General features: G+C 28.1%; 1 protein-coding gene and 1 pseudogene across 1 annotated transcript; both read left to right on the top strand.

Annotated features, from left to right (window-relative positions):
* The first annotated feature begins 3,177 nt into the window (after nt 1-3,177).
* On the top strand, nt 3,178-9,547 carry LOC132922243 (cationic amino acid transporter 2-like; annotated as a pseudogene).
* Nucleotides 9,548-12,919: 3,372 nt separating this feature from the next.
* Nucleotides 12,920-13,827, top strand: LOC132922704 (myosin regulatory light chain sqh-like). The gene is made up of 3 exons (XM_060986352.1): nt 12,920-13,106; nt 13,221-13,450; nt 13,720-13,827. Exons 1-3 carry the CDS (start codon nt 12,920-12,922, stop codon nt 13,825-13,827), a joined length of 525 nt encoding a protein of 174 aa, XP_060842335.1.
* Nucleotides 13,828-16,675: the final 2,848 nt, after the last annotated feature.

The raw sequence follows: 16,675 nt of genomic DNA, 5'->3' as shown, positions 1-16,675 counted from the left end.
ACCAATGGCGTATTTGTCCTGATTTAGTGTGTATGTGGAGCGTGAGGGTTATGTAAGCTTATTTAATACAAATTACATTAATTATCGAGTGATTTTTTTTTCTTTTTAAATCAAAATCTAAGGATCATGTTATCATTGCTTTCTCTCCCGTATTACTTTTGTTTCAGTATACGACTTGTAATAAATTATTGAGTCCACTATAATTATTAATTAAATTATAATTTATAAAATTTATAACATCTAAAAAAATTATAAATGTAAAAAGACAATAACCCATCACCGCCTCAAATACGCCATTGATTTATCCAGGTACTTATTTAAACAAACAATAATCACTTATAGCTAAACTATCAATTTGCGTTATTAAATGTTTACTATTTTATGGTAGATAAGACTTCTTTTTTTTTTTAAAAGAGAACCTCCCTTATATACTATAATTGAATTAAAAAAATTAGGGTGAGCATATTTATTGAATCATCCTGTACATCATTGTTACATAGTTACACCATGACACCGTGTATAAGTGGTACTTAATTACATCATTTTAAACAAAATGTTTCATACCTACTTATAACGAACACCTAAACTCGTCCTTGATAAAAAAAAATAAATACATCACCCATCTTGCATTGTTAAATTATTATAAAATATTGTATTTAATGTTTTAATAATGGAATCAACAGTACAATATTATGTATATAATAATAATAGATAAACTTGCGGATGGTATATTATCTGTCTGAACGAAGAAATACAATACCATGGCTTAATACATTAGTAATGCATAATCTATAATCAACAATTACCAATTTTTAAGAAATCAAAGAGAAAAATAATGAATATTAATAAGTCGACTAATTGAATAAAGATATCAAAAGCTCGAATTAGAATTGTATTGCATTATGCAACTTTCAGTGTTTAGTATATTACTTAACTAGTAACTATAACGGTCATTTTTTTTTTCAAATTATTTCCAATAATTGTCAGTGCTGAGTGAGAGCATAAATAATTCCAACTCTATGTTTACATATTTCATTAGTGTAGTAAAATCTTTATTTTTTAATAGCAGATAGTAGGTACTTCAATATTTTCATATTATTAATAATATTAATAAAATACATTTTTATTCTATTAGATATACTGATTACTCAATATTAAATAAAAACAATAAATTGTATGCAGTTGTAATATTATGAGCAAGTGTGTATTCCTTAAAATCTAAATTCTCCTCAATAGATTATATTATAAACATAATTTTTATAGATTTACTGAAAAAATTTTGATGATATGAAAACTTGAGCAGTGAATAAAGCCAGCGAAAAATTATTATAATATTAATAGTAATAAGTCAATATACACGTGCATTAATTATTTCTAGGTTTTCACATTTCAGAACCAAAACATCGTTGGTTTAATTTATTTTATTAACAGTTAATTTATTTCTTTGGTGGCTTTTTAGAAATGATAGAGTCCGCAAATTATGATCTATGATTCTTTTTGATATTATCCTGTGATTATGGCAATAGATGGCCAAAAATCTCATAAAAGCCAAAGATTATTATTTTTATTGTAAAATATGTTTAGTTTTAAATTATCTTAATTTTAAAATCGATATTAAACTCAAAATCTACTCGTTATAAACGAATGAAATGCGAATAAAAACAAAAAAAAAAGTATTAATTTCACTGGCTTATATCTAACTTATTCACTCTTTTGTGTCTTGATTGTAATTAATAATGAATGAATTTTTATTAATACAATATAATATACTTGAATATAAAGTATATTATAATTTATAATTTATAATAATACTTACACGCGATGTACTTATTGGTCGGAAACGGTAGTATTGAAACACCAGAAGTTTTCATTTAATTTTTATTCTTTTTTCCTCATAATATGATTTTTATATTTTTAATTTTGTATTAGCAACTATAATTTACTAGATTTAACTGAAAACAGAAATAACTTTGACAATATTTCTATAATACATTTTATCGGAATCGTAGTTAACGTATCTAATGAAAAACATGTGTATTGGTGTGATGTAATTTATTATTAAATTGATCCATTCATATACACCAATAAATACAAATATTTCGTAAGCATATTGTAATAGAACAATCGTATTTTATAATTAACATATTAACATCTCAAGTGCATTAATAAATACGTTATTAATGCACTAATATATTTCCAATAAATTCACTGGTTTCGTATTTATTTTACCAGCTACACGCATTTGTAATTTTTATTTATTATTATAACATACTCATAATATTACAAATTACAAAATTGTGTTTTACATTAATTTTATTTACTAAATATTTATCGTATAATTACTAAATTATATAAAGTTTATATATAAATTAGTTATGTATTTTATATCTTCATACTATAGTTAAAATTATATCTATATGAAACTTACCAGTAAATTATTTAATTTCTGTGATATATATATATATATCACAAAGGACTTTAAGGAAAATATTGTTCGACCTATTTTTAATATTATTGTTAAAATTCTTTACATAAAATAAAATATTCTAAACTCATCTTGTCAGCATCAACAATGAATAATGACACATTTTTTATAGGTACTTTAGACATTTTTTTTGAAATCAGCTGGAAAATAATTTTGAATAGCATCGCAAACAGATAGTAATTTTTAAGTATAAGGCGAATAATTTTAATTTTGGACTAGAATATCGATGAGATAAGCTCACTCGAATCATTTTGTAAACAATCGTCTATGGTGTGATATGTTATTTCTATTACTCGTGTTTTTTGAAGATTCGTATTTTTAACTTAAATTATGTAACTATAAATTAATTGACATTATAATTTATTACAAGCTAAATAGTAGTAGATTTAACCCACAGCTACATAGGTTTCGGTTATCATACAGCAGATGTTGTGATATTAAATAAATATTATATAAATGCGATACATTTTTTTTTTAAAACTGGTCGGACTTAATCGCGGAAATAAGTCACTTTCGTTTGTTTATTTTTAATATTTTCGAAGAGAATAAATTAAATAATTATTACCTAAGATTATTCCCGTCCGACCCACTTGCCTCATAGATATCAGATCAGCGTAATATTATACTATAAACTCGGTAGGAAATACATTTAAGACATATTTTATATGAGTAATTGAAAGCCGAACAGAGGATTACACAAATCTGAAGTGCCGGTGTCCAAGTTGACGATTATCGATTTATTTTACAACCGCCGCTAAAAAAAATGATATCATACAATACATCATTGTAACCGTTTATTAACGACACACGTAGTTTTTATGTCAACGAGGATCGTGAACGTGTACAATTTCTGGACTTGTAGATCCAGAGTGACAGCAGTATATTATATAATTAATATTTTATATAAACATGATTCACTCGTGGTCGGTAAGTATTCGTTTTTTGACAATATAATATAAAATTATATTTATAATACCGTTTTTAATATTTAAAAAAACGTGATCCTGAAAGTTGGGTGATGAAATCTTTTATTTTACCGTTTAAAAAATATTATAATATTATATTATTTAATAATAATATATAGAGCGTTAGTCAAATATAAATAGAAGCATAGTAATAATAATATTATATAACGATATTATATTCCTAAAGGAGAATTTCCAGGTTTTAGTTGGCAACTCTTGTCGTTTGGATGAGTAGCTTTTCTTAAATATTCTGTTAATCGAGAAAAGGATTGACCAAACATGAATTTTTAAGGGTATTTTGGATTGTAAAATTTAAGTTTAGAGGTGTAATAAGTAAAGGAGTGCCAATAGAACCAGATTAGATGGAGTTTTCGAAAAAAGAATATACTACGAGGAGAGTAACAACGGCGAACTAAGGATGAGGAGATATTTTAAAAATGAACATTATTAATTATTATTACCTACCTATGCACCCATAATAATTATTAATTATTGTTGTTAATTTAAATATTCAATAAAAATTTCCTCGTATCCGCCTTAATATTTTTCTATTTTTTAGGGTAAATTATGCATTAAATCTTTAAATACATTTCTTATTGGACTTATTATCGATAACGGAATATGATAGGTGCACTATAATTATTGGTTCACCGTGTTTTTTTTTTTAGGGAAAAACGCTTTTTGAAACATTGAGTAGGAAAAAAACATTTGCGGTAGAAACCAAACTGGAAAAAGACAAGCTGAAACGGGTGTTGACCATTTTCGATTTGACTGCTTTGGGCATTGGCGCTACGTTAGGGAGTGGCGTCTATGTGTTGGCCGGGACAGTGGCCAAATCTATTGCTGGACCAGCGGTGGTATTGTCTTTCATCGTAGCGGCGATCGTCTCATCGTTTGCCGGTACCGTACTTAAGTCAATATATCTGTCGATGATCTAATTGCGTGTCGTTATCGGTTTTTATAAATATAATAATTGTATATTTTAAAAGGTTTATCTGCGTAATATTTGTTTTCTCTTTAAGACTCATACACGACCTAGATAAAACGTATTAACGTAATATCGTTATTTGTAATTTTGAGTAGTTTACAACCAGTCCAACTTGTGTCTCAAAAGTCATTTGCCGTGCGTATCGCAATCACATTGTCTTTTTGTTGCTATGAAATTGTGTCGTTAATATTATTGATCTCTATTGAATTAAACCACCTAATATAAAAATAATAAAGAATTCCATTTTCAAGAGCTTTGACATGTCGATTGTATTGTTTATTATTATTTAAACTATATTTTTATTTTATTTTGTAAATTTAAAAAATGGATCTTAAATTATTTTGTGACAATATCTAGACAAATTGATAAAATAATATGTGATTCTATTAAAATATTATTCTCTTTAATTTTTATAATACCTGATTTTACTCTAATTTAACTCAAACACATGAAAATAAAATTATTTTGCGTGAATGCGTTTTGTCTATAATATTGTACATGTCACGTGAGCCAAAGAGCGAAAACAAACAGTACGCTGACATCTTAACAATTAATTCATTCGTCACGCCATATGATATACATCGTTATGTCAACTTAACGATTTTAAGCGTTTAGTATTTTTCAGTTTTTGTGGCCAATGTATATAATATTATGTCTTATCGCATAATTCCGTTTTATCGTAAGTAAACGGCGAACGATTGATTTTGTATTATTTACTTTTAGGAGTTTGTTACGCCGAATTCGCCGGTCGTGTACCCAAAGCTGGATCTGCGTATATTTACAGTTATGTGGCTGTTGGAGAATTTATCGCTTTTATTATTGGTTGGAACATGTTTATTGAACACACTATAGGTACGTCGAAACGACATTTTAAATGACATAATATTTTGGCCACATTAAAATAAAAATTATTTAATATCATTCAACAAACTATACATATATTATCTACGACTTCTATTTGACAATAACTCGCTTTGATTATCATTTTTAGGTACAGCATCCGCTGCCAAGGCCATGACGAATTACTTAGATTCTCTACTCGGTGATCCTCAAAAGAGGTACATGATAACACATTTTCCAATGCATATGCAGTTTATGGGCGAATATCCAGACGTCGCGTCGTTTTTATTCCTCATGTTTATTGCATGTAACTATCAATTGACTACCTTATAGTATATTATATTATATTGATCATTTACGGCTGTAATAAATTAAATGATAATTACACCGTTTGTGGCCTACTTATTTCATAAGAACTTAATTTTATGGTGTAATATTTAGTATATTCGAGTAATCTAGATATAAATAATCTACCTGACCTATGGGGAATTTTTTTCTTTAAGATTAATTTAAACCTTAAGATTAGTCATTTGAAGTTATTTATTATTAGATAAATCAGATGACGCAAAAAAATAACGTATACCTATTTTACCCACAGTAATATGTCATGACGAAATGCTATGAAAATATTAATAATGATTTCACTGACAATCATACAAAGTTAATACATGGGTAATAAAATAAAATAATAATGCGGTTTGATATCGATTTTCAGTGGTTATGGCTTGGGGAGTTCGGAAGTCTTCAACTCTCAATACAGTGTTCACTACATTTAACTTACTGACCGTCGGCACAGTCATCGTGAGTGGACTTTTTTTTGGTATGTATACGTCCGTGTAACACATACAATATAATATATATAATATTATAACGACTGATACCTAAGTATGAAAGCAATTAATAATAACCGATTTCAGTTAAATTTTCAAATTGGAATATTTCAAAAAGCGAAATTCCCCCAGGAGTGGACGGTGGCAATGGCGGATTTGCACCATTTGGTTGGGGTGGAATAATTGCAGGAGCGGCAAGATGCTTTTATGGATTCATTGGATTCGAATCTATTTCTACAACTGGTCCGTAATAATTAATTTGTTTCAACAAAAAATATATTATTTTTAAACCCGTTAAAATGTATCAATAATAATATCGTTGGATACATTATTTAGGCGAAGAAACAAAAAATCCGAAAAAAAACGATTCCGCTGGCAATCGTTTTGACACTGGTGTTTGTCACGTCAGCGTACTCTGTAGTGGCGTCAGTGTTGACCCTTATGTGGCCGTATTACGATCAGGTACGGTTAAAATCCACAAATTGGGTATATATCATGCACCGCATTTGTTTATAATATGTGTAATACTGAAGTATGTCGTCAAAACCGTTTTAGGACCCTAACGCGCCGTTTCCAGTCATCTACGAGAACTTAGGTTTGCCCGTGATCAAGTATATGGTTACTTGTGGCGCAGTATTTGCACTTTTCACCTCGTAATGTCATTAAATCGTCTAGTATTTTATTCGATAATACGTAATTTTATAATAATCGTTTTCTTATGTATAGTTTATTGGGATGTTTGTTTCCAATACCGCGAATCCTGTACGCCATGTCCTGCGACGGTCTGTTGTTCGAATTCTTGTCGACGGTTAACGAAAAGACCAAGACGCCAGTCATAGCCACAATGATATGTGGAATCGGTGCCGGTAAAATATTTCAATGCGTATAAACACTTTCACAAATTTAGCTGATAAACTATTTATATATATATATTTTTTTTTTAGGCATTTTGTCGTCCATATTCAATCTCGAACAGCTCGTCGACATGACGTCGATTGGCACCCTCATATCGTATTTGATCGTTTGTATCTGTTTACTGGTCCTTAGGTGTGTACGACAATAATAATAATAATATTTCTTAAATGACTTATATATTATTATATACATAATAATATTTTTCACAATAGTTGTGTCACTAATGAGTGAACATCAAAAAGTGATTCTGGAGCTAAAATGCTTCTTATGAAAAATAAAGGAAACAACATTTTTGAAATATACATCCACGATTAACATAGTTATAATTATAACTATTATAATATATACATTTATTTTATTTAATACATTTTTAATTGAGTATAAACATGTATAAATATGTATTATACAATATAAACTGGTTTTAGCTATGATTATAGTATAGACTTACGCATATTTAAATTTTAAATCACGATAATTTTTGGCGCGGTTTTCAGAAAAAATACACCGAAATTATTATTTTGGTTTTATGCGTTTTAAATTTAAAATTATCATCTGACATCTGGTATACAACAGATTTTCATAATATGAACTTATCTTAATTTTATTTCACGTATAATAGCTATTGATCAAACTCATATTATTTAAAACATTGTGATATAAAGATATGTATATTTTATTTAACAAAGAGTGCAATTATTAATTTCTAATATTTCTATATTATTTTAGTGTGAAATCGTTCTTAGATTAATAATATGTCGAATAAAAAATATACTGCTTGACATGCTTGTAATTGAATATGATTTCATCTTTATTAGAAATATGTAACGGATAATATGATATTTAAACTTTTTACATGGGCTAAATGTTTTATGTAATACAGGTACAGAGACAATAACACGGCAATTCAGGACATAGACAGTAGTTCTGGTGACAATAAAATGTACAAATGGTACAGTTTATTCAACTCAAAAGTAACGAACACGAATACTCAATACATATCGAGAGTATTGATACTTGTTTACAGTATGTTTGAATACATTTCAATAGTAATTTATTTGTATTTATATGTCGTACTTATTACAATTTAATATACCTTATACATATTTTTTTATTGTAATTGTTTAATTTGAGAAAACTGTATTTTATTATAATATTGTTTTTATATTGTTTTATAATATTATAAATATATAGTTTCTTTATATTAGAACTTACTATTTTAATATGTTGTAGCTTTCAGTGCGTGTGTGTTTTGCATTTGCATGGTGAATATTGACTGTTACGAAGGAGCGTTCCAATTGCCGTTAATAATTGTAATCGGGGTTTCGATCACGGTATCATTACTTTCTATGCTAATGTTGCACAGACTTCCACAAGCAATAGAAAACTTAGCGTTTAGGGTAAGAAAACTTATTATTATTAGTTAGTTTCTAACAGTTGTATTTGGTCGAGTGTTTATCTTAACTGTCATAATGTCAATAATATTATTGACGTCTATGCGAAACAACACCTCTACAGTCTACGGTTCTACCCACATTATTTTATATAGGTACATTTATATTTAGTTATATTTTATTTTAAACGATTAATCGTTATTGACATGTATTAAAATCTCATTTATACTTAGGTGCCACTTGTTCCTTTAATACCGTGTGTGAGTATAACTCTCAACTTATACCTTATGATGGAACTCAGTATCAAGACGTGGATACGATTTGGTGTGGGGCTTGTATTAGGTTTGTATTGCGTACAAATAACTTACGGTTTTATACGGACCTTTTGTGTTGTTTTATTGATCATAATATGATTTTATGACAAACCATAAATATATAATTATTGTGCTGATCGAAAACGATTATTACATTTTCGTTTATTGGGTCAATAATCGGTTTGTCAGTCACCAAATAGTATCTAAATTTTTTTTTTTCAAAAATCTGTAGTATACAGCATACAATTTATAAATTTCGAAACACGATATAAATACAGATTATAAAAAAGGCGATTTGAAAGGCTTTAAACTGTTTTATTACTAAACACACCTACCAAAATAAAATTCTAGTCAACAAATATCGTGTTATGTACAGTTTTTTTTCCATTTAAGTTAAAATTAATTTTGTATGTTGTTTACATAATATGCACAATTATCATCGTGTTTGATCGTAAAACAAACACAATAAATCACTAAAGTTTAGTTTTAAACTGTATTATATATATTTTTAGAACATTCCTATTTTTTTTTTTAGGCGTAATCATATATGTGTTTTATGGTGTTCATCACAGTTTAGAAGGCAGAAAACAACGAGCAAGAAAAAATGAAGAAAACAAAAACACGCCGAGAATCTCTTCCTAATAATTTATTTATATATTATGATCAAGTTTTATATACTTTTTTTTTACATTTGTATATTCTAATGATTAATGACTATATTGTGCATTTTAATAGTAACTGTAGCTAAAAGTTTAATGCTGTGCTAAGTTTATGTATTTAAGTATGTAATTATCATTATATAAGGGTTATATTTTAAAATATGTATTTAAATTTTTTATCGAAAATATTTATTATTTATAAATATAAAGCTAAATAACTGTATTTTTTTCATAAAGAAACAAAAATAGATTATACGCTGCAGTTAATGATAATAATATAGTAGTATAAGTTTGAACACCTAAATAAAACGTTCTAAATGTTTATAAAAATGAGGAATGCAATAGTTATTTTAAAAATATGGTAATTATATATAAATAGTAGTGATGGGTCGAACTGTTCGAATCTCGAACCGAACCGAACCGAACCCTTGATGTTCGGTTCGATTCGAAATTCGAACTCGGCACGAAAAAAATTCGAACCGAACTATCAAACATCTTTGACTGTTCGAAAATCGAACTTGAAAATATTTGTCGAACCTGACTTACTGACCACAATAGTTCAGAGACCAAATATTTGTACAATTCTTCAAAATTTATTTAAAAAAAATAAAAATTGATAATCATTTTTTAGAAATAATTAGACTATTGGCGATAGAAAGTTATAAACTGTAACAGGCACCTTATGTATCATTTATAATAATAATGATAAAAAATATTGAGTTCGAGTTCGAGTTCGACTTAAAATGATTCTAGGTTCGTTTCGGTTCGGTTCGGTAGAAAATATGAAGGTTCGGTTCGGTTCGAGTTCGAAAAAATAATTTAAAGTTCGGTTCAAGTTCGGTTCGATTTAAAAAATCAGAGTTCGACCCATCACTAATAAATAGTTAAACAGTAATGGGAAATATGAATAAGTGTCCTCTACCACGTAGTTGATTGATAAATTGTCTTCTAGGACTAAATAAGCTGTACAAAATTTGATACTACGATACATACTCGTTTATTAGCGTCGTTAAATTTTCTAGTCTTGTTCTTAAGAAATTTAAAAAATTAATATTTACATATTAATATATAATAATATTTATTTAAAACTGAAGATCCATTTGTTTAAAAATTATAAAAGTTGTAAAAATAGTTATAACAATTCCTTATCAGAAGTCACAAGTCAGGCGATTTAAAAAAAACTGAAGACGCGCTAGCATAAGTACTTAATAAAATAACTATACACACCCACAGGTATAGATAATAAAAATAAAATAATCGGTGTATTTATGAATCTTAGCAAGGATTTTGATAACGTTTTTTTATAAAAAGCTATTTAGTATTTTATTCTCAATATGAATAGTTGACATTTTGACAAACCATTTTAATTATTTAAACCTTATTTCCACGAACAAAAAACAAATCGAAATCAATAACTACTATAGCGAAAAAAAATAACCACCCAAGGAGTTTTACGAGGAACAGTTTTATCTACAAAACGTATTATACAATATACAGTACATATATCTCAGCACTAGGTAAAATAAAATTGAACGAACACCTAAAATCAGGGCCTTAGACTATAAATGTTATAATATACGTATATTCACACACCTACACGTACCTATTAATTAGAATATACATTTTAGTTTTGAATTACCCGTAAAATTATTATAATTTTTTACATTTTATTAATATACAGTCCAGGGGTGTCCACTAACATTAATTTTTGGAGCCGCAAATTTATGAACCTAATTCTAAGCGAGCCACATTGTTAAGAGATGTTTATAAATAATTAAAATAGTTAATAATTGTACTCTTAGCTTGACGTCAAGAGCCGCATGTGGCTCGCGAGCATCGTTGTAACCAATCCATATAAATACTATGTATTATATAGGACTATAAATTTTAAAATTAATTTACAAGGGGGTGGGGGAGGGGGGGGGGGGGGGTAAAAAGTGTCCAGCGGCATTGGTATACGCCAATAAAATCATATGCTAATGAACAGCACAGAAAGTCACAGGTAAAAACTGGGATACCACCTTTTTTAACACAGTTAATGATTTAAAAGACATTAATAACTGGTTCCTAAAACAATAACTTAAAATGGACTTCGGTTAAACTAACGTTATTACATTCACACGCGAAAAACGAAGACGTCAAACCTCAATAACTTGAAAATCCAAAAGAATAAATGCATAAATAACAATTGTTCTTGTACCGAAATGATCCATAAGACTTACACAAAGTCGAACCCGAATTAACAAAGTTCTAGTTGCTCAAAAATATATAATAAATATACTACTAAACAAGCCTAAAACTTTTCCATCGGAGGCAATATTTAAACAATATATTTTAATGTACTGAATATCATATAGCTATACAATAAAAGTGCAATATACTATTTTTATTTCAGATCCGATTTGCATCAGTGTGTCCAGATGCATAAAATATGTAAATGCATAATATAAACATAATATTAATATTATGTTTATTTCGTATTCCAATAGATAGCATGTCGGGAAAAAAGTGTGAAACACGTTCGCCTGTATCCTATGGTTACTCGACGGCACTTGTAAACTCTGAAACAACACAATAATTAATATATATTATTAGGTTAAATTTTAACATTCAAGTTTAATTGAACGATATTTATAGATATATATATATATATATATATTGTGTATTATGTGATTTAGATGCATACATAATTCGTACAATATAATACCACGTGTTAATTAGTGCTCATTATTGAGCCACAGCCCGCGAGCAATGTTGTTCTAAAATTAGCTAACTCTATTCAACGTAAGTATTCATAGTATTCGTAATATCAAAAAAAAAAAAAAAAACATTGGATAGAACCATTATTGCTAGCGTATTTCGTCAAAATATTATAATGCATTTTTTAGCAAACCATTGGCGTTAACAGTTCAAGTTATTTAATAGCATTTTTAATCGTCAAATAAATTTATTTTTTTTTTTACTTTTTTCATATTATGTTATAATATTATTGCTATTATAAAAATATATCAGTATACTATTATGTAGTTATAAAAATAAAACCAGTTCAATGCCAACAATGTACGACAATTATTTAGATATTAATATGTATTATACGATATTAATATATTGTTATTACAACGTTATGTATTATTCAAGAGCATGCGTCACCTAATACTTTCCTTGTAACAGATACATTTTAAACAAACAAGACGGATTATAATAATAAAATAATACTAAATAATTTTTTTTTTAAATCGATTTAAGAAGCAAAAGTCTGTTTCATAATATAATGTTATGGTTTTAATCAAAATATTATAATAAAATAATTTATCTATTAATTTATTTGTTTGTTTTTCACGGTTTTAGCTCAGTTTATTCAAATTTAAATCGGTTTTATTGAATTAAATTTTTTCTCAAAAAAATGTAAACGTTGGAATATTATTATTATTATTATTAGATTGTGAGTTTTGACGTCCGTCCAACGTCATTGTATCACCATTATTGTTATCATTATTTTCGTTAATTTTCGATATTTTCGCAGTAATTAGGTATGTCATTAACAAAATCAGCGAAAAGTTCAGTCACCAAAAAACGGGCGCTCTGCAAACGTTCTAATGTTTTTGCCATGTTCGACCAGGTACAGATACAAGATTTCCAGAGAGCTTTCAACTTGATCGACCAAAACAACGATGGATTTATCGATAAAAAAGATTTGAACGACATGCTGGTCTCTCTTGGTGCGCGTATAATTTCTGTATTACAATCATATCGAACACAGACACACTATGTACTCGTAAAACTGTTTTATGAATGTTAATTATTAATAGTTTTACTATTAATGTTCTCTTTAGGTAAAAATCCCAATGACGATCATGTGTTGGGTATGATAAATGATGCTTCCGGTCCGATTAATTTTCCCATTTTTCTGACGTTGTTTAGCGAAAGACTCCGTAGTACGGATCCGGAAGATGTCATCAAAAATGCTTTTAGCTGTTTTGATGAAAACGGCGAAGGCAGTGTTGATATTGATCGGCTACGTGAGCTATTGGTTACGATGGGAGACAGATTTACAGACGAAGACGTATGTAATAATATGTATTTCATAGAATTATTTCCGCCTTGATTACTGTAGTAAAAAATCGAACCATTTGTTTTATTTTTAAGTATCGTGTTATGATAAACGCAACGGTTTAAGTTACACAGTGATGAGTACCTGAAATCTACAAATATCTAAAAATGTCCAACGCTATATGATGTTTTTATTTTATAAACATATTATTGCACATCGACGATTTATTATTTTTATTCTATTATTTCACAAAAAAAGGAAATTTAAATATATTTTTTCAGGTCGACGAGATACTTCGTGAAGCTCCCATTTCAGAAGGGAAGTTAAATTATATTGAATTCATACGTATTCTGAAGCACGGGACAAAAGACATCGATGATATTATATAAATTATTTTACTTTGTTTACTCTTATTTATTTAGAATAATATAATATTATGTTTTTAATAATTTATCATTATAACGTATAAATTCAGAGGAAGTGAAGATAATAGTGATTCAAGTATTTGACCAACCGTTTCAACGAATAAATATAAACGTCTCGGACGGCGTAATGAATAGGCAATTGAGGTACAAAGTTGTGCCGTAGAGATAATTTAAAATAATACAATAGGTATCGACATAATACCTATTATAGTATATTTTATTGTATAATATTTTGCATTTAAATACATTTATTTTTCGTTTAATACAAAATTATTTTCAATACATCGCAGGAAAAGTGAATGTTCAGCTTGGTTATGAAATCACTCGCAGTTAATTTATATTTTTAAGTTTCAATCAAGTCAAAAAATAAAGTGAAATATCGATGTGATTACACTATTTAAATATTGTAATGTACTACTAGCGATTTACTATGTGCATTTATTTAACACATACCATTACAAGTTACATATTAATTGTTTTCTTTAATACCAATGCATTAATATAGAAAGTAGAAACGCAATCCAAACGAATGAAGTATAAATGCGTTATTGAAATAAAGCGACAGGACACTATTATTCTCAACTACTCTGCGTCAAATACAACTATTTAGAATTCATCACGATTCAAGCGCGATTGTCTATAATGTATAACTAAATGAATAGCAGAATTCATTATGGGTGTTCAGCTCAGAGTTTGTTACTCAGCTGTCAAGGTCGACTACAAAAAAAAAAAAAAAAAAAACTGTGCGTAGTTTTTCCGTTTAAAGTTATCAGTTATTATCGCATGATTAATGGTAGGTAGATAGGTACAACTGCTGCAGATATTATAATATGTCGAAGTGTAATAATAATATTATCGTCGACCGTGCATTACAGTATAACAATTATTGTTGTTGTTGTGTATATTAGACGGGTCGGACAATATTATATTAATACATTTTACATTTTTGCGTGTACGGGACTACAAGCCGACGATGGAAATTCCGCTCGATGTGTTCTCGCGGCTGTTTAACTGCACCTCGGCACTTTGTACGCATTATTTGTGTACATAATTTATTCTCGTATCACCGCCTCGGGCATCTATCAACCTCGCCAATATAATGCGATGCCTTACGCCGAGACTGACAGCTATTATACTTATTCACGTCAAACGAAAATCAAACGACGTTCAGAGGTGCACAGTCATTCGCAGAGTACCCGTATGAATAGGCGTGTTTAATAGCGACGATAATGATAACCTAAATATTATTGCGTGATGATTTTTATTATTTATTTACTGACCATTTTGCTGCCTCGGCAACATCGGTCATTGGCACGGATTTATCGTCGAAGTATTTGCAAGTGTACAATAATAATATCGTAATATGGTTTTCTGTCGGTTATCGGGAGGACGCTACATACACGCCCGTAATACTCGTATTGTTGTCTCAGTCTTACAAACGCGTTGCCCATCATATAATAGCGAATCGACGATCGGTAAAACTCATTTGTAGTTTTTTTTTTTTTTGTGGTTGCAATATTTGTGTGAATTAATATTGACCTGTCATCAAATTTAAAGGTTATAAAAAATAATAAAATAATATTATAATATGATGCGCAGTTTCGTCATTAGCTGTGGTTTTTGTATTTTAATTTTGAAGCAACTTATGAGTGTGTAAAACATTCCCAGTAAAAATGTATGTTCTCTACTAACTAAAAATTAAAATATAAAAACATATAACGACGAGAGACTTTTATGGTGGGTGGCTTTGTACTCAAATCACGAGTACAAACTATCAAAACCATAATATTATATGAATGTTTTTACGAACCCATGTTTCCTATTCCTATGTCGTGCGTTCGTAAGCCAGATACAAAAAAATATTTATTTATTTATTTCAGCCAATAATTAATTACAATTATATGATAACAATAAGTAAATATAGTTGATGAAGTATCCGATTATGACATTTTGAATTTTTTTTTTTTTTTTTTTTTAATATGCATCAATACAGACAGAGTTTGATGAACTTGAGAATAAAAAATAAAAATTAAATGATTAATTAATCCAACTGGCTTTAGGCATAGGTATACTTAGTAGAAATTGATTTTTGTCGCGTCTATATATTATTTCGAACGAAGAATTTATGTTTATGTTATATTCACGAATTTTGAAGGTCAGCCGACGAACAATGAATATTGTCAAGCAAAACATTACGTGGAACACGACGGAAATTGTACAAAACAAAATAATACAAATATTTAAATTAATTTACTAGGTCGTATTAATTATTTTCGATGATGTGGTGGTAAAACTTAACAATTTAAATGTGTTAGATTCACATTTTATATGAAAACCTTGAATCCCGTGATATTCGTAAAATATTGATAAAATAATAAAATATTGTGTTATAATATTAATTGAGGATTTTAAATGACATGAGATTGGAATGTAAAACGCATCAGTGCATATTATTTTTTTCTAGAGATTTTGTGTTGTCTAATTATTTTTTTTCATTAGTAATTTCTTATATTAGTATATTATTTATGCATATTTTATTTTAAATTTAAAATTAATAGAATTAATTGGGAACAATAATCACAACCACAATAACATTAAAACATATTTAGATAATACATAATATTATATTCGTAAAACTCGAATTTTTTTTAAATATTTAAGTAAATTTTAACACGGTTTAACCTTCAAAGATGCACACGAATTATATATTTTCGGTTCGGACACTATAACAATGATTGTGATGTAAGTACGCAGTAATTTATGTTACTTTAACAATATATTGGAACGTATCACATCGTAAATACTTTATTCC

This window comes from Rhopalosiphum padi, chromosome 2 (assembly GCF_020882245.1).
Source record: "Rhopalosiphum padi isolate XX-2018 chromosome 2, ASM2088224v1, whole genome shotgun sequence".
Taxonomy (NCBI): Eukaryota; Metazoa; Arthropoda; class Insecta; order Hemiptera; family Aphididae; genus Rhopalosiphum; species Rhopalosiphum padi.
The sequence above is the reverse complement of the archived record's forward strand: the minus strand, read 5'-3'. Positions and strand labels throughout refer to the sequence as shown.

Bases quoted from the DNA above. Each gene is read 5' to 3' on its own strand.
- LOC132922704 (XM_060986352.1), top strand. From the start codon at position 12,920: ATGTCATTAACAAAATCAGCGAAAAGTTCAGTCACCAAAAAACGGGCG. The intron at 13,107-13,220 runs GTGCGCGTATAA...TGTTCTCTTTAG, and splicing joins CGACATGCTGGTCTCTCTTG to GTAAAAATCCCAATGACGAT. The intron at 13,451-13,719 runs GTATGTAATAAT...ATATTTTTTCAG, and splicing joins ACAGATTTACAGACGAAGAC to GTCGACGAGATACTTCGTGA.